General features: G+C 42.4%; 3 protein-coding genes across 3 annotated transcripts; 2 read left to right on the forward strand and 1 right to left on the reverse strand.

Annotated features, from left to right (window-relative positions):
- Positions 1-25: 25 nt before the first annotated feature.
- Positions 26-2,389, reverse strand: BCIN_08g00140 (hypothetical protein). Its single transcript, XM_001547081.2, has 2 exons — positions 1,676-2,389; positions 26-1,627 (listed from the first exon to the last, which is right to left on the reverse strand). The coding sequence occupies exons 1-2, from the start codon at positions 2,129-2,131 to the stop codon at positions 539-541; spliced, it is 1,545 nt and encodes a 514-aa protein (XP_001547131.1). The 5' UTR covers positions 2,132-2,389; the 3' UTR covers positions 26-538.
- A 1,591-nt stretch (positions 2,390-3,980) lies between these two features.
- On the forward strand, positions 3,981-5,575 carry BCIN_08g00150 (hypothetical protein). The gene has a single exon (XM_001547082.2). It carries the CDS (start codon positions 4,309-4,311, stop codon positions 5,494-5,496), a length of 1,188 nt encoding a protein of 395 aa, XP_001547132.2. The 5' UTR covers positions 3,981-4,308; the 3' UTR covers positions 5,497-5,575.
- A 7,919-nt stretch (positions 5,576-13,494) lies between these two features.
- Positions 13,495-17,820, forward strand: BCIN_08g00160 (hypothetical protein). Its single transcript, XM_001547087.2, has 3 exons — positions 13,495-15,587; positions 15,638-16,094; positions 16,155-17,820. Exons 1-3 carry the CDS (start codon positions 14,806-14,808, stop codon positions 16,965-16,967), a joined length of 2,052 nt encoding a protein of 683 aa, XP_001547137.1. The 5' UTR covers positions 13,495-14,805; the 3' UTR covers positions 16,968-17,820.
- The last annotated feature ends 426 nt before the right edge of the window (positions 17,821-18,246 follow it).

Raw genomic sequence — 18,246 nt, forward strand, 5'->3', positions numbered from 1 at the left:
CTAGCCGACCCCGCACACGTGATTCTGTCTCCAGACGAGAAAAGTGCAGGATTGTAATTGCCATGTCAAGGACAAGAGTAATAAAGTTGCTGGGTGGCTAGGTAGCAGCACAATAATAAGTCTTACTATCAATTGGTAACAGATTTGACTATCACAACTTATTCTGGTATCATCCCCAATCAAATCGCTAGCAGCATTTTGATGCTTCGATCAAGCCCCACCCACCAAGCACAACGGCGCAAACAACGACAGACTCTCTCGCAGCGAACAGCACAACCGGGGCACTCCTTTCCGCATCTCGAAAGGAAATTGTAATGAGCCCAAATAGACTCAGATCTCTCAACGACATTGTTCCTTGTTGGGGAGACTATAACGAATAATTGAGTGTTCTCTTTCATAATTGCAGCTCAAGTTATAGACAATTGAGTCCGCCTCCAAATGAAGAATACGTGATTGACAATACTACCACATAATAGCTTATTTCATATGAATTCTGCTAAACTCTATCCCCTCACCGCTACCTTCCATAGTGATTCCCTCAGCTATTGCATAGCGTCACAATATCTGTCGGCACAAATTGCTTCAAAATTTCCAACAAAGTTCGCAACGGAACCCAGTCCAGATCTCCATGGATTGACTGCATAGGTTGTCCACTATACAGCACTCTTGCAAAATGACCATCAATAGGCGGGCTGGTGAAGTTTTGAAGTTTCCATATCTCCACAGCAATGTTACTCCCCATTCCAGGCCATCGCAGAGCATTTATGCCCAAAGCGCCTGCTACCGGGCCAATATCACCATCATGAACAAATGTATGACTGTACTTCCCTCTTTGGATTGTCCCATTTGCAACACTTTCTAGTCTTGACACTATCTCTCCAATGAATAGTCCCTCGACGGCTTGGATGTATTTTTGAACATATGGATTCGCTCTCCAGTAGTAATTCCACTCCCAATCTCCAGCTCTGAAGACCTCATCTGCCATCTCTTGAGTTACGCACTTTGAGGTCTCGGTCGGAGAGCAAGGGAGAGAATAGCCATTGCAGATTCGAGCTTGGAAATTATCTGCAAAATGATCCATTGTCCCTTGCCATGCACTGGAGTCTGCGTTGAACATAGTTCCAAGTGTAGTACGTAAGGCTGATGTGGCCGTCAGGTGAGCTTGCCATTCAGTAGTGGACTGGATTTTAGCTAGTGTCGAAGCAATGGTAGAGCAAGAGTACCCAGCATTAACTGTGTCAAGTGAACTTTCTTGTTGATGGAGAGCAATTGATCCTTGATAGTTGGGCCAGATTCCACGTAGTACCCCTCCAGCACTCTGTTGCGTTAAAGGTGACTCCGAGGAGCGAAAGTAAGTTTGCTCCAAGGATGGAGATGTGGGTAATAGACTCAATTTACCGGTAGCACCATACACCCCTGAAATATCTTGGCCGTGCTGGTAGCCATCTAATAGGCCACCAATTGTAAGTTGAGGATATTGACAAGTTCCCGAGATATAATTGCTCAGAAAAGGATTGTGTGCATCTGTATATGTGCTAGCATACACCGCAATGGGCTGTTCCAAGGTGTTATCATGAGGTCCAGCATACAGATATGGGAGAATATCTGAGCAATTGAACGGCACGGTCTAAATTAAGTTAGCAAGTTCAACGGCGTTGACGCGATATTGACTAACTTCTCCACTGGGTAAGACATTATACATAGTCCTCCTCTGGTGTCTTTGTAAATACTCCAAGTAGACGAGCTGCGCCTTTACACTTCCATTAGCTATAGGTGAAGGGAGTCGATACTCTTGTACTCTCGGATGGGGCATTGAGCAATAGTGATATGTTCCATATGTTATGTTTGAAGTCGTAGGCTTCACAGGAGCCGAATAAATGCCACCATACGATCCAAGAGAAGTATTTGTGATGTATAAAGTGTCGTTGAGGCCGATTGGATAAAGAGTTTCGGAGGGTGATAAAGCAATTGCCCTCTGTGATCCAGCCAGAAACGTAAGAAGGGTGAAACTACTGGCAAACATATCGTACAAATTTGCTGACAGTATCAAGAGCCCAGAGACAAAGCCAAGTGTGTAGAAAAAAGGCCTCCACTTCCCCTTGGTTGTTGGTTTCTCGAAGTGAACCTCCATTTGAATATATATGCGGTGACGGTACAAGGATGCGCAATAGAAGAACAGTTAAAGTTTCATTGCAAACTCACAGCGAATGATTACTTCTTCCATTAGAACACCAATGAAAGTGGGTGTTTCGACACATGTGTTTCTCAACGAACCCCACACGAGAGTTAGCAAGGGGAGGGCAACTTCCTTCAGACAAAAATGCTTCTTTCCTGGCAAAACTCATATGTTTCCTATGAGTTGATACTTTCGATACTGCATTTTCGTCTCTTTGAGAAACACTTCGTACAAAAATATAGACAACAAGACCGGGTAAATCTTACCACACCTCACAAGGCTTAGTGTGAGAGCACTGCGAATTCGTACTCCGGAGTGACCCCGCTTTGTTAGCATCGAGATTCTTATATACGCATCCTCAATAGTTGCAAATCTTTCTATTTCGTCAGTTTCAGAAGTCTGACTGGTTTGATGAAAAATTTTAGAGATCTACTCATCTAGGTCTTTCTTCAGCTCAGAATGCAACTTCGGCAGACTAGCAGTTGAGTTGGTGATGGCGATAATCTGATATCGGGAAATACTTGTAGAGCAGGCGAATTGGTCGACGCGCCCCATGCGGCTATACCTGTTGATTCAGAAGTGAAAGAGCTTCCGATTCTAATAATGACGATCCTAATCCGAGATATTTCTGCTGAATCCTTTCGGGAGTTAACAGCTGGATATCTATTCCAATGAGCAAGGTTTTGATACCAGTTTTTAATAACCAAAAAACATATATATCACATTTTAAATATCTTGAGATCATATCAGAAGTTCCACTTAAATACCAAAAGTATTACTCATTGTCTATGGAATTATTTATCTCCATTCACCCTTTAGAAGCTTCAGAAGCTTCAGAGCTTCAGAATGAGATAAAAAAAAATATGAGAATACAACTCGGCCATCCGTAATTTTCACTTTCCTTCCGAACTAGCAGGTGAGAGGAGTGAATTGTATCTGCGAAAACTTAAATAGTAATTATACTCTCTAGCTTCTGAAAGCACAATTAATAATATTGCGAAAGCTTTCTGGAGATTGGACACTGGAGAATTTTAGACAATTAAATTTGAAGAAGGCACACAGGCCTATTTGAGAACTTCCAGCGCTGATATACCGCTATACGGAGCACTCGCTTCCAGTAATCGGAAGCAAATCAACTTCCGACACTAAAATTCATGCCCTGAAACCCCCCGACTTACAAGTGCAATTGCGCATGTCAACACATCTCCAAACTTCCCAAACATTCCAAACATTTAGTAGTACAAATTTTACATTATATCCATCTTCGAGTCAAGTAAAACGATTGTTAAAAGTTATAGTCCTTGAAGTCTCTAGGATGTTTGATCAATACTTTGAGAAAATTGTAACCAATATACGAGAAAGTATACAGCCTGGAGAATCGGGAAGTTCAGCGTTCTCGGACAAGTGGTGATGTCTTGACGGCAGGAGATCGAAGGCTGGTTCAATTATCAGACAATAGGTCTTCAACGAGCTTGGTCGAGAACTTTAGCACGCAGATCTTCTTTCTTGGAGCTTCAATGTCGGTCTCCAGAGTGTTTGACTGCTCATTTATATGCTATGATAGCGCAATCATAATCATTGGCATGTTTAATCGTATAATCGTATATGAAGCCAAGGACACGACTTACTTGCCTAGGTAATCTACACACTCTACAACGCTCTTATTCTTTCTTGATCTCTCCAGTAAATGTCTACTCGTTCAGATATTTACAGCCACATGCCAAAGGGAATTGTCCTTTCGAGGCGAGGCCCATGCATTTGCGGCACAATAATTGAGCCCGGCATACTGGGTGGGTATTTATCCGACCCGCCATTTCGACGATCGCCGTGCTAGAATCCACCTAGATCTCAGATTCACGTCAAGAGGAAAAATATATCTCATTGAACCGCCAGACACATATTCAAGGGGTACACTTAGGAGGAAATCAAGCATACTTAGAGTCGATGTCATAAAGCAAACATCTTATCTTAATTCGTTTGTACAACGGTAACATATATTGACTCCATAGGTTACAGAGCACAATCTCAGATCTATCAATCTCTGGACCGAACCTCAATCTTGGAGCTTGATCACTACGCATCACCAAATCTTTCCCTCATCACACCACACCAAGTATACACTCATAATCGCCATGCTCGTTCCTACCACCAACTTTTTGATCGCTTTGGCAATATCATATGGAGCTCATGCTTCCCCAACGCCACGTCAAGTCGGCCAGTCAGGTGTTTCACTGCAAGAATTTGCCCTCCAAAAGCTCCTTACAAATGCATCTCCGATCTTTGGGAACTATGCAGACAATCAATTGAACACTTCGACGTGGATGAGCCGATACGTTGATTCCACAAAGCTCGTACATATGAATATTCCAGGGACTCACGATACCGCAACTTGGAACTATTCTCTCGCCACTCAGTCCGCGTTATCTGGTGTCACATATCTAGGAAATCAAGTCCCCGATCCACCAGAACATTATCGCTGCCAGAACAATTCGATTGCAGATATGCTCAATGCGGGAATACGAGCATTTGACTTGAGATTCGCCTTGGACGTTACCAATACCTCAATTGTATTTTGGCATAGTCAAGCTCTTCTATCGCAGATGGCAACTCTGGACGATGTACTCTTTGGTTATTTTCATTGGCTTGATAATCATCCCTCTGAAGTAGTCTTGCTTAGCCTTCAGTATGAAGGTAGCACAACGGAATATGGAAGAAATGATGAAGAAGCACAACTCAAGTTGTTCAATGTTCTCACATCACCAGCAGCAACAAAGTATTTTTTACAGGCAAGAAATGAATTGGGGAATCTTGGTGACGCGCGAGGCAAAATCATTCTTCTTCGCCGCTTCGATCTTGATCAGTTGTCAGACGCTTATGAAAATGCTTTACCTGGCCTTCATTTCTCTCCTGCCCTTTGGACCGATAATTCTCCTGACATTGAGATCGTTTATAACACAGCTAGCAATGATACAGCATATATCGAAGATAATTATGAACCTCAAACTCCAGCTCAGTCAAATGCAACGGCCAATATCGAATTGAAGTACAACGTCACAACGACACATCTTTTGAAGGCAGTGGATGAATCTCTAGCACCTGATAGTTTATGGTGGACATGGGCCAGTGGAGGGAAGATCTCGGATGGCATATTTCCTGAGACCATGGCTATTGGAAACGGGACAGAATATACGCCAGCTGGGGGTGTGAATCAAAAGCTGATGACATTTTTAAAGGAGATGAATGGAAAGAGGGTAGGGATTGTCATGTTTGACTTTTTTGAGACGCCGGGAAATTTGGTCGAGACTTTACTGAGTCTGTAAACATGGTGTTCATTTGTTGGAATGTATCATAATACTAATAGCTAATTAAACATACTATTGTACTTTTATTTAAGCTTCAAATTCAACCTTTCTTCTCTGAGAATGATTGTGTGGAACGGGATGATGCCAAGCTAGGCATTTTACATCTTCTGAATGATATCCAATTGTATTAGAATAGATTGCTTCAATTTTGTACTTTATCTAATCATTATCTAGTATTCTATGAACCTCCCACCATCGTGTTCTCTTCTGTAACCGCAATCACTATCAATCCGCACGCCTAATATTTTGGCAAAGAAAGTAGATCTACCCCGCACTTCGCTTGAAAGCCCCGAACGCCCCTGAAATACAGGCTCCTGTTTTCTTCAGGGCAATATATCTCACGATGGCTATTTTACTAATACCATGGATGGGTTTAGGAAACTGGTGGTACTCTTGCAAGAATGAGATTAACATCAATGAACTTCACGTCAATCAAATTAGCATCAATATAATCACAGTACTGTGCGCTATCATTGAAAGCATCATTTTTATCAAAATACACTTTTACTCCTTTCTTTGAGTTTGAATGCTGGTTGGTGTATTGGTGCTAGCGTGTAACTTGCGATTCAATACTTCAGATTCCTATGCAGCAGGCTGAGAGTAAATTCGTTTTTTGTCGAATGTTGCGAAGTAATATCTGGTGACGTCGTTCGTTTGAGTTTTCGGTTATTTTGATTATGGAATCGATGCATACTTCCAGCTCAGAGGTAAATGTGCATTTCTCAATTATAAAAACTTATAAAGTAAGGAAAAATGAGGGCGAATAGAATGGACTGGTAATTACATTGAGATTTGGTTGGGTGGTGGCCTTTATGGACCTCGATTCAAAAGGAAGTTGTTGTGTCCAATTCGTTCCCTTACTTGTATACAAACACCTCGGATCCATGCTCTTCTCAAGTACGATTTCACAGTTTCTAATATTGCTGTCAGTATCACCTCCCTGTCACCGTTGTCGATAAAAGCTCCACCATTACCATCACTGTCACCCCATTCCCAAAGTCCTTCTCCTCTACACGTATTTGTAACTCAACATTTGGAATCGAGGCAATCAAAGTCAAACTCCACATACTAATAAAAAGTTCTTACCTTTAGAGTATACATTTCTATCGAAGCTCCCATCGTGTGCGTAAGACAAATACCAAGTCGAGAAGAGTCATCTTCTAGAGCCGCTTTCTTATCTTGTAAATGGATCTAGGAAATCTTCAGCTGTAAAATTCTGCAAAAGCCTCTTGTGGTATTTTACAAAGATCAAGTTCAATGTTCAAAAAGAAGCCAGAAAACCTACGTTATTAATCGGCATTTCCTCCCAAAATCCGTTTGTACTAACAGTCTCAGCCTCTTCTCCTCTTAATGTTGTTTTGACGCCAGGTACAAATAAGATCCAACGCTCAAATCACATTACATCCTAGTTAGCACCTATGTGGACTCCCCTCCATGAAAATAAGGTAAGCCATTCGATTTCGTCCTCTTCTGTCTTCTAGATCGAAATCAAGATACAATTTACTTGAAGTTACATCTTTACAAATGTTTTGGTTCATACTACACAGCAGTGGTTTAATCGGTCTAGTAAATAGTTTGAAACTCAACTGTTCTTAATAGCGAATATGCGAGATATTGGAGCTGCTCTTCCTACCGCTGTAGTTCCAAGGCCTAACAACGGCAACCGGTATCATTAATGAGAATGAACATCAATACGACCATTCAAACCAATTATAGTCACGCAAGGCATCAGTTATATTGAGAGAAAGATATGTTTCAAGATGAAAATGAGCTTCTTGAGCTGGTCTGCGTATCACCAATCAACTGGTACCAAATCGATACCACCGTCAAGTAGCCACCAAACTGGCGTAATCTTAAATCTCCATTATTTTAATGAACTTTCTTTCCGAGAGAATCGAGTTTCGGAGAGAAGCTAAAAATATAATAATAAAAAAATGGCAGGAGGCAAGTCTTAATCCCAGCTTATTTTGCGCGAAGTTTTTATATCCATGTTCTTTGGTGAATACCATACGTAGTGGAAATTAATGGTCTGAAAATGTTCAGACAAGTACTGGATTTGGAGCCTGAAGGGGAAGATGTGAGAGTGAAAGAGAATGAAAAAATGCTTCCATCAAATAAATATTTGATTGCCGTCATAAACAACCCATCGCCGTGAATCATACCAACTACCGCTGTAGCCCACTACAATATTCCATGCTGCAAGGCCCTAGAAACCAACAAGAAACAGGAGAAGATCAGACTGTTGATCTGACATAGCCTAAGCTCATACCAAATCTATCTGAGAACCTCTTTCACCATTTACACGCCATGTCCCATTCCTGCCCAGATGTTGATACCTATATTTACCAATTATGGGTACTGCCGCCGAAGGTTCAGACTGTATACTGGCCCATAACACCCAGGATAGTATTGGAAAATGAAAGTTATGTTTAATAGCGTCAAGGAAAATCAATGGCATCCAGAGAATCTGGGATATGGATACAATAATAGCATTCATAAGGACACGCCTTTTTTTAATAGCACATTAAGATATACGAGAGCGAGGGATATCAAGGATGTCGCATGAAGGGCTCATCGAAAATGTTTATAGTGTCTTGCTTAATGCGACATCGTAGGTAAGTGGCATGAAAGCCAGTGAGTTGAATATAGAAGGACACGTGAGGGACTCGTTGAATAGCAAAGTCTAACGGCTGGCATTTTCTAGTCATCGTGACGAAGTAACTTTATCGGCAGCAATGGCTGAAGAGATTAACGATCACAATATCTGACTTAGCAAAAATTTGAAGATCCACGTTTGAAATTGTCGACTAGTATGATATCAGAAACCAACACTCGATACACCAATGCTTCTATGAGTTCCGATTGTTGTTCAAAGTAAAGTTGGTCTGAGAATTCTGAAATCAGAGCTACAGAGTGAGTATAGCTATTGCTCCCTAATAACATTTAAGGTTGAGAGTGCAGAGCACTAGTGCAAACCAAAGAATATCGAAATCGAATGAAATAATAGTTCTCCATCGACGAAATGAAAATGGCATACCAGAAAGAATAGAGAACAAGAGCTACCTTGAGTCAGGGAATCGAAGAATAGATTCACTTCATACAATCAATTTAGCTAGACTCTGAACACCCATTCGCATGTTTCCCACCTCTAAAACTGCCGCACTGTAATTTCAAGCGGGTATCGGAAATGAGACTCCCTCAGTCAGGGATACAAGAAATTACATGTGAAATTTTCATTTATTCCTTGAACTTCGGCTCATCGCAAATTGCACTGTCATCTCAGGATTACCAGGCCGGTATACAATACAATAAAAGCAGGAAATCATTGCCAAATGCTTCCTCGCTAGGTGCCCCTAATTTCTCACCCGCGCTCTAGAAGAGAATCGGAGGCTTTAGGAGCGGGACGGCCCAAAACATCCGGCTTGCGGACACTATGGCACCGTAAAGGTTTGGCAACGAACAAAGATTCCCGCAGCTGCCGCCATGTCCAAGTAAAAATCAGGTCCATTCTAGACCCGTTATCCAAATCAACAAAAATGAATGACGATCATACTGAGGTTAAAACTTTTAACTAACAAATCATTCCATTGATCGGGCCTTTTCGATTATCCGGGTCCGGGGTACATGTCTAGATGCGGAGGGAATCTGGGGACCCCAAGCAAATAGCATAAGCGCCAACTATTTTGAAGACCGCTGAGCTCAATACATGGCCAATGAGGAGATCAGACAAGATTCGGAACAGTACCGAGAGGTCATTGAGTACCGAAGCTTGTGCAGACGTAGATTAAGGGAAACCAAAAGACGGAGTCATGTCTGGTGTAGTACAAGTGAACAAATTTTGTGGGGTAAAAGCATGATTGTACCAGTATCCAACGATTCATCAAGCCCTTTGGACCTAGAGACGCGCGGAGGAGGCGTGATTCGGTGGTATTGTGGAGATGAGAGATCGATTACCATGCCGCTGCCATATCCTCAGATTTCATTGCACTTGAAAAGTTTGCCATCAAACCATTATCAAAACTAATGATGTGGTCTCCTGATAAATTGTCAGAAGAAATGTATAGCATGATTAATCGTTTTTGGTAATCTAGAATTGGTCTGCAGAACAAAACTCTTTGTTGGCAAACTCAGGAACAGCGGCGCATGACTATTTGGGAAAAATTGCTATGTTGGTTGAGATACGAAACAAACGAATGAAATGATAGGGAAGAAGTTATTCCGACCCTCTTGTAAGCTTTCTATCACATGTTACTAATATGCAATTGAAAAAAGGAGATCATGAAGGTATTCACGTGAGATGAGAACGACTATTCACATCCTGGCATCCTGGCATCCTGGCACCCATACTTCATTAGAGATTGGAGGCGGATTGATTAGAATCTCTCAGCGAAAGTGGAAAACTTCGATTACATACATTGTCAAATATTGATGGTGTTGAAATTCAAGATCATGAGGCTCGCGAGAACTGTACTCTGGAAGGTTGAAACGAAGGTTCTTCTCCGCATTATGGAATGTTCTCTCCAGAATTCGCATACTTCTCTCTTGAGAAAAGCATGAGTTTCGGTCCTTTTCTTCCATCCGTTCGGGTTATGGTACGAGTTGTATCCATTCGTTGCATACGGCACCATAACATCCGTAATTTGGATAATCATGTGATTTGATTATACATTTGAAGAGTTGGAGAAGGGTTTGAACTTGTACAGAAATCCATGATGGTGTCTTTTTCTTCTATATGCTGGCGACGCAGTCGTATCTATTATCCCGATGCGGAAGATTTTCATCGTTGCATTGATCGCCTTCAGAGTTTTAATGTTCATATTAGCACAAAACTTTCCCAATCCTTTCAACTCAAAATTCTACAGAGTTTTGTGTCATTTGTGTCATTTGTCGATGAAATGTTTAGAATGGAATAGTAAAAATGTCATAGAGTTTTCTTGGTGTCTTCTGTTGCAGAACTAGATGCAGGCGGTGCAGACTGTGCAGTTGATAGGCAGTCTCGAGCGATTTTTAGTGATCTTTCAATTTGTGATATATTCCGGTGAGTAGAAAAAAGGAAATATACACTGATGATCTTTTTTGCATGGTGCCTGATTCGTGCGATGTGTGATGTGTGATGTTCCCGAGCATGACACTTTCACTAGTTGATCGTAGGGCTTCATCATGCGCTTGAGAATTCGATGCATAGTGAACTGCAAAAGTGTATTGGCTAGATGGATGGCAAGGCAAGAATAGTCGCACACAGTACTGTGTAAAGGGAGAAGTACTGAAAATAGCAACATCTCTCTAGCCTTTTGCTTGCTCGTGTTCTGTACGATGTGAAAAGGCAGTTTCATGAGGTCCACAGATTTCATGGAGTACCGTGAAGAAAAATGCGTGAGTGGCTTGCTTGGCCATCGTCGGCATCTGTGTAAGGTTTCAATATAATAAGCAACCTCGGTATATGTCACACGATAATACAAAGCCCCCAGACACGGATAATTGATTTGATTAATGGAGAAATCCTCAAGGACTAGCGAGCCAGTGTGCTATGTTTGTGCAGTACGTTCGATTGAAGGATCTTAAACCTCGTTGCCTCGTTGTCCCTATTGCTTTGACATTCCGATAGAACGGGAGGATGTTACCTTGGTGACAACTTCGCAACTTTCGAATGGCAATGCAAGGAAGTTGCACTGGCTAGAATAGATCAACAGTTTTCATAAATGAAGCACAGAGTAGAAAACGCGAAGAATCCTTGGCACGCATTGGTTAGATTTTGAAAGGGAGATCGGTTATGTCGCCTGAATTGGCCATAAGAGGTAAAAAAAAAAAAATCAGCAAGGATTTATCCATGAATTTGCATATAATGTGCGATGTCCAAATCAGGATTCATCTCCGTGCAAGTGACGATTGGTTTGACAACTTAAGAATGTTCTTCGGAGCAATATCTAGATCGGGAGATCGAGGGGTTAGTAGATCTCGGGGTGGACAAGAAGGAACGAGAGCAAAGTTACTCAAGTAGGCAAAGTGCTGGCTTGGTTAGATGGGTGATGGATGAAGGGAACATGGAGGGATCAGATTACTTGATCGTTTGACAAACATGAATCCGGTGCAGGGTATCTGGTAGAGAGACTGGGAAAGAGCCTGACAAGATCTTTGTACAGAGCAGGAATGAATATGATATTGGAGAAAGTAATCAATAGCATGATGAAATCCATAGGACTTCTATGCTGTAGAAAGAAAAGTAATCTTGAAGCTGGCACGGAAATTACCCTCTGTTATGCTGTGATACTTGCCAGCTTTCTCCTTTTTCTCCTCAGCAAGACCTGGTAGAGAACGAAATGGTTGAACAAATCAATTTTGTGGCGTCGATAAATTCGTAAAGATTACTTCTAACTCGACGAGGTTTGGAGTCTTTTGATAGGCCTGCAATCAATGAAGAATCGATGGCGTAAGAAACTAGCGAGTTTCTTGAACATGGCGATATCCGTAGCGGCGCCCGCGGTAGGATATTATGATTTAGTATGCTTTACAGATACCTAAGTAGCTCTCACAAAGAAAGAGGACGAAAAGTTGACGATAATTGGCTTGAAAGACTTCAATGTTCGTGTGCGAGGCGTGGGTTAGAAAACGAGGGGAGTGTAAATGAAGGGGCAATTGTAGATGGTGGTGATGATAGCCTCAGGATATTGTATCGATCTGACATGGATGCATTTTGAAATTCTATTTCGATATACATTCCTACTCCGTCCGTATGGTTCTATGCATAGAGAAGTCGTACCGAATTCGTGTGACAATGTTCTCGTTCTCGAAGGGAGAGACTAAATCCAAGTAGAAATTCTCATTCACTCTGTTCCTTCCAGCTCCTTTTGACCGAGTGAATATCTGGATTTTGAGTTCAAGTCTTTTTCATCCAATAGTTTCTACATCAGGTTATACAACAGATATAAAGTTTTAACTTGATTGCCCTTATATAGTTACCTAGAATATGATACTTCATATATTCAAATTAAATATGAAATCTTTGGATACTTGACACAAATCCATCTGAGATATTCATTATTACTCTTGGCTTTCCATTTCATCTCCTTTCTCTGTGATTCTTTGCCATCGTCGCCCACAATTACTATTCCTTGGAAAGGAAATTACCCATCCAGAACGCTGGGCATTCTCAAAGCGGATCGGGGTCAGAACATCGACGCTTTCTTCTTCTCCTGCTGCTGCTGCTGCTGCTGCTGCTTCTTCTCCTTCTCCTTCTTCTGTGCACGAGAGTCAGGTGTATTGCTCCCGTTGAATCTCAAGTAGAACCTCTGACATTTCATTGGAAAATTGAAATCTGTGTCTTTAAGCTGACACAGCCTATTTGTTACGTTACTTGCGGAGGAGCTTACTTACTACCTAGGTAAATACTTCATAGATACCCGTGGGTGGACATCAACCCTGTTCGCACCTTGCTCGTTCCTGGTTGGCAAAGTCTATAGTCATCCTTAATTAGCTTCTATACTCTACCCAAAAGAGCTTAAGGAAGGGAAAGCTGCGACTTGGATGGACTTTCTGGTCTGTTGACCAAGAAGGCAAAACGCAACCAAGGAAAAAGGGAGGGAAGAAAGAGAGGCATGAGGAAAATCTTGAACCAAATCGATGGGATATTACCGGTATATCTATCTGATTGTCACCATACGTACATATTACATTACAGCAAGCAGCAAGTAGGAAGCAGCAAGGGGTTTATTATACGATCGTTCTTTTAATTGGTTTCCGGAGGGGTTTTAATTTTCATCAGCTTGTACTGTGTACCTATCAAAAAAGACGAATTTACCAGTCTTCAGTCGACGCTCGATAGTTCTCTCGAATCCTTCCACACCTCACCTCACCTCACCACCTCACCACCTCACCACCTCACCTCCTCGCTCGCTCATTTACTCGCTCACACACTCACATATCATCCACCCTCCCACCCACCCATCCACCCATCCACACGACATAACAGTCTGTCGATACCACTCTATGTAGCCACTATATCCCATCCCACCCCATCTCATCTCACCCAGCACTCATTTCTGGCTTCAAAGTTCCTCTCGCACTCCCACACACACACCCGCCCACTTACCTAGCACCTTTTGCTCGAATCGCCACGGATGCTAGGTTCCATCACAACCGCATCGTCAATCGCCTCAACACTCACTTCACCACGCAGAGCACAGCATAACCCATATCCACCCATCACACACTTACGTCTACACCTCCCTTTCGATTTCCACACGTTCAACCACCCCAATATCTACACGACAGACACAAGTGAACTCTACGAATACCGTCCCGCCCGCTTACCTTCTTCCTTCTTTCCTCACGCTCTCCCCACTTCACTACATCCACTCTTTCCACACCACGCCTATTTAGTCAATCCACACTCAGGCACTTCAACCACTCAACTGTCATTTCTCGACTCTCGCGGATCCACTTTAATATCAACAAACACGCCTACGCCTGCTTCACCAGTGTTTTTCTTCTCCCCTTCACTTCTCTCCAAACATTCGTCGATTCTATATTAAACCTTTGAAAAAGATTGGCTCCTTTTTCCTCGTCCTCTTATCATCTCTTCAACTCCTGCCTCTTCCACGCTTCCACCATCCACCACCATAATCCCTAAGAAAGGAAGACAGAGTGAATTCAATCCAAGTCAAATAATTCAAGCCACCAGCCTCAGACAATTTTCGTCCAATTACAGCGCCTTCACGATCCTTCAACCCCCCGCATCTCCATGAAATGAGTATCCCGTCTCCGCCATACAGGATTATACGGACCGAATAAAGTACTCCAGAAATCCAGTATTCCGATTCCATCGTCTTTTCTATCCTACCAGCCTACCAGCTATCCAAAACAGCACCGACACGAAATACACTTTGGCAATAAACTCCACATACCCCAGACGACGCCGGACATCACTTAGAACACGGATTCATTTTATTTGGCACGACGTCGATATCAATCGCACGAGGATTTCGAACCCATCTGCACCGAGACGCACACTAAGGCTGGCTTTATGTCCAAGTGCTAGGCAGTGCTAGGTAATATCGCCCCCAAAACCGAACAATCCGAGGCTTTGGTGTTGAAGTCCAATTTGATCGTCAATTCTACAGCCTTATTCGCTTTGCTATTGTCTGACTGGACTGGACTCGACTCGACCCTCAGCCGATTCGATTAGACTCACTTATCAATTGATTTGATCGATCGTCGTATCGATAAACAAAATTAATTTTCAATCTGCCATAACCTTTTCCACCGCCCATCATGTCGTCTTCATCCTCGGTGAAGAGAGCGTGCGACGCATGTCATCGTCGAAAGGTCAAGTGTGATGGCATCAATCCATGTCGCAACTGCTCTTCAGCACAATTATCTTGCACTTATCATGCTATACCACAAAAGAAAGGCCCAAAAGGTTCCAGAGCCAAAGTTATCAGCGAATTAAGACAGAACCAACAATCGTCACTCTCAGCTAAAACTGCAAATCGCATAAACGGGGTTCAAAGTCCACCATGCAGTCCTACACTTGCGCCAACCCCGGGTCTTCTTACAACGGAAATGATCAAGGAATGTACGGAATTCTTCTTCGCAAACATGTATCCTACAATGCCAATCTTACACAGGGAGAGATTAGAGCAACAAGCACTGTATGTGGATCAGAATGTCGATACGTACTGTCTCTTGACCGCGATGTGTGCATTCATGATGATACAGCCTGGAATGGGAATACCTGGTGACCCTCTTGGATTAGACAATCTACCCGGTGCAAACATTGTCTCTGGAACTTTATTGCTGGAAGAGACCTTGAAGGTCAGGAAAAGTTACGACTACTGCGAATCACCTACACAAAACAGCTTAGTGACTAGCTTTTTCATCTTTGCATGCTATTACGGATTGGATCTACATAACAAGGCTTGGTTCCATTTACGAGAAGCCACTACACTGGCACATACGTTGGAAATGGTCAAAGAGGAGACATATCATCAATTTGATATTATTGAATCATCACGAAGACGAAGATTATATTGGTTGTTATTCGTCACGGAAAGGTGAGATTCATATCAGCGTACTTCAGTATCAAATGCTAACAAAATCATAGATCATATGCGCTCCAACGCCATCGACCTCTGTCTCTGCAAGCCACGATCAACCTTCCTTCGATCAACGATGACCCCACTGATCCACAGAACCATCACTTGCATGGATTCATTCATCTCGTAAATGTCTACCGTCCATTTGATGATCAATTCGTCGCACTTTGGAACAAGACTAGAACCGATTGTTCTCCAGCATACCTTTCATCTCTCCAAAAACAACTTTCCGAGGCCCTGCCCGTCTATCTCAACACGACAGAAAATCAAACAGCAGATCTCAGAACAAGTCAACAATGGCTAAGAACAATGGTGTGGCAATTAAGTATACAAAATGGATGTCTCAGTAGCAACTGCGATGATCCAAGTATGACATTCCAGTATCCAGTCGACATTGCTAGAGATTTGGCGCAGATGACAAGTCAATTCAGTCATCAGAGTATGGAGGTTCACGGTGTTGGATTGGTGAGTATTCTTCCTTTGTATTATCTCTATACCCAACTTGCTGACAATTGAATTTTATAGATTGAAAAACTGTTCGACGTCGCTTGTTCACTAACCGATGTCCTCTCGCTTCTCCCTGCGAAATCTGATCCCTTCACAATGGGTCCACGCGACTACCTTCACCAATTTATGACGATGCTCTCCATTCTCCGCAACGGCGATCATCGTTTCCTTCCTCTCCTCCTGAACAAAGTTCACGATGTCCTTCCTGGTCTTGTAAATCCCATGTTACAGAATGCTCCCGAAAATACTCAAATGTGCGCGGATGTTGATCTGTTTGATGGGTTTGGCAACACTGGTATTAGCATTCCCCCACAGAACTACAATACTATGGCTACTAGTGGTCCCAATAATTACAAGATGGCACATACGAATGGAGGATTGGCATTCGACAAGAGAATTGAAGAATTGAGCAGTCCAAGTGTCACGGGTAGTATGTCTGCCGAAACCACTCCATTCACATCACCGCCAATTATGAACCCCGGAATGGAATATCAAGCTTTGGATTATCCAGGATTCCATGACCTAAATAGTCATGCTCACGGAATGGATTTCAAGAGAGAGTTTGGTGTCGAAAATGGAGAGAATTCTTTCGGGGTCTCGAGTCCTGGCGGTATGAGTGAAATGAGTAGCGGAGTTGCCAGTGTGAATGGAAATGGGATTGGTGGAAGAAGACCTCCCATACGACAAGGAAGTGGAAGTAGTTATGGCATGCCCCTACCCAGGAGTATACCAGAGTTCAATCATGGTCATTTTTCGCGAGCTAGTACTGGCGGCGAGGATATGGGAGTAGGCGTGAATGGTGTTGATCTATCGCATCATGGGTATAGATGAGCGAAGGGAATTGTTGTTTGAGAGAATGTCACATCTTGAAAGCGGAATATCCTGGAAGGAAACGAAATGCAACCGATTTCTTTGTTCAATAATTGGACTCAGTACCGCAGTCGATTACACATACACTTTGCCAAGGCATAATATCACAAACGGAGCTTACGGTATTTGCTATGTCATTTTGGTTGCAGGATTATCGTGTTGAGAATTGGAACCGCATTGGCAATCGATTTTGTAGGGAATTGTGCAGATGGGGAAACATCTACAAGAATGGAGGCAAAGACACTTTGCATAATTCGCTTAGCTTGGCTGTCTCTCGACATGAAAGAAAAGGGGCAGAAGCTTGGAGTTAAGATACGTGGTGTATGTGTTATATGATGTGCTAGCTGTATTGGCGAATATGCAAGTGAGTTTTATGGAATGGGAAATGGAAATTAAAGGACTAAGGGAGGGAACGGCAAGGAACGGAAAATAAGTCATATGATTTGATGTTGGTGTTTGGGGTTTGGTGAATGGATGAGAACTGATTGATGTTTTGGTTTTTATGTTGTTTGAGTTGGGGAAAGCAAAGCGGATCGAGTTGGGAATCGAGGGAGGTGCGAATTGTTGAATGTATATCCAATGTTTTATGTATGGTATGGGGGCTCCTGTGCGATGATGTGATGTGGTTCATGTCAGAATAACTTGGTTAGCCTGTCTATTTAAATATACGATATGATATCCAGGTTATTTCATCTATCCGATGTGTTGAGATAAGTGAGATATTGATTGTTGCGAATGACAATTGGGTTTTTTGTAAATGAGACTGGTCATTGCTGTAATCATCTCATACCCCAATATAACAATCATAATTCCAGACCTGATCGATGTGTTAAATTAGATGTTTGCTGTGATAGTCTGTCTCGCTGAGACACACTTCGACTGGAGTGCATGTAAATATAAAAATCTGATTTTTCGCACTTGACGTGTTCGCTTGATTTTGTCGTCTTGATTGATAGATACACTTAGCATCAATTTAAATGGTTGTTTCTTTTTTGCCATGCTCTGCAAATATCTCGTGGTGTCGTAATACTTCGAAATGAGGGTTGCGAGTATAATTGACCACATCATATGGCAGTAGATAGTTTCTGATTCGCCTGGACTAGGTTGAATCTCAGTGGTTCGGGGTTTATTATCCGCTCGCTACTGGGGAGTATTCATATGATCTGTTCTACTTTATGATGATATCTTTGAGGTTGAAAACAAAAGACTAATACTGGCGCTGTTTCGAGCAGCTACTAGG

The sequence above is a fragment of the Botrytis cinerea genome, chromosome 8 (genome assembly GCF_000143535.2).
Source record: "Botrytis cinerea B05.10 chromosome 8, complete sequence".
NCBI classification, from domain to species: Eukaryota; Fungi; Ascomycota; class Leotiomycetes; order Helotiales; family Sclerotiniaceae; genus Botrytis; species Botrytis cinerea.

Coding starts and splice junctions, on each gene's coding strand:
- BCIN_08g00140 (XM_001547081.2), bottom strand. CDS start 2,131: ATGGAGGTTCACTTCGAGAAACCAACAACCAAGGGGAAGTGGAGGCCT. Junction 1,628..1,675: donor ATGTCTTACCCAGTGGAGAA/GTTAGTCAATAT, acceptor AACTTAATTTAG/ACCGTGCCGTTCAATTGCTC.
- BCIN_08g00150 (XM_001547082.2), top strand. CDS start 4,309: ATGCTCGTTCCTACCACCAACTTTTTGATCGCTTTGGCAATATCATAT.
- BCIN_08g00160 (XM_001547087.2), top strand. CDS start 14,806: ATGTCGTCTTCATCCTCGGTGAAGAGAGCGTGCGACGCATGTCATCGT. Junction 15,588..15,637: donor TTGTTATTCGTCACGGAAAG/GTGAGATTCATA, acceptor ACAAAATCATAG/ATCATATGCGCTCCAACGCC. Junction 16,095..16,154: donor AGGTTCACGGTGTTGGATTG/GTGAGTATTCTT, acceptor TGAATTTTATAG/ATTGAAAAACTGTTCGACGT.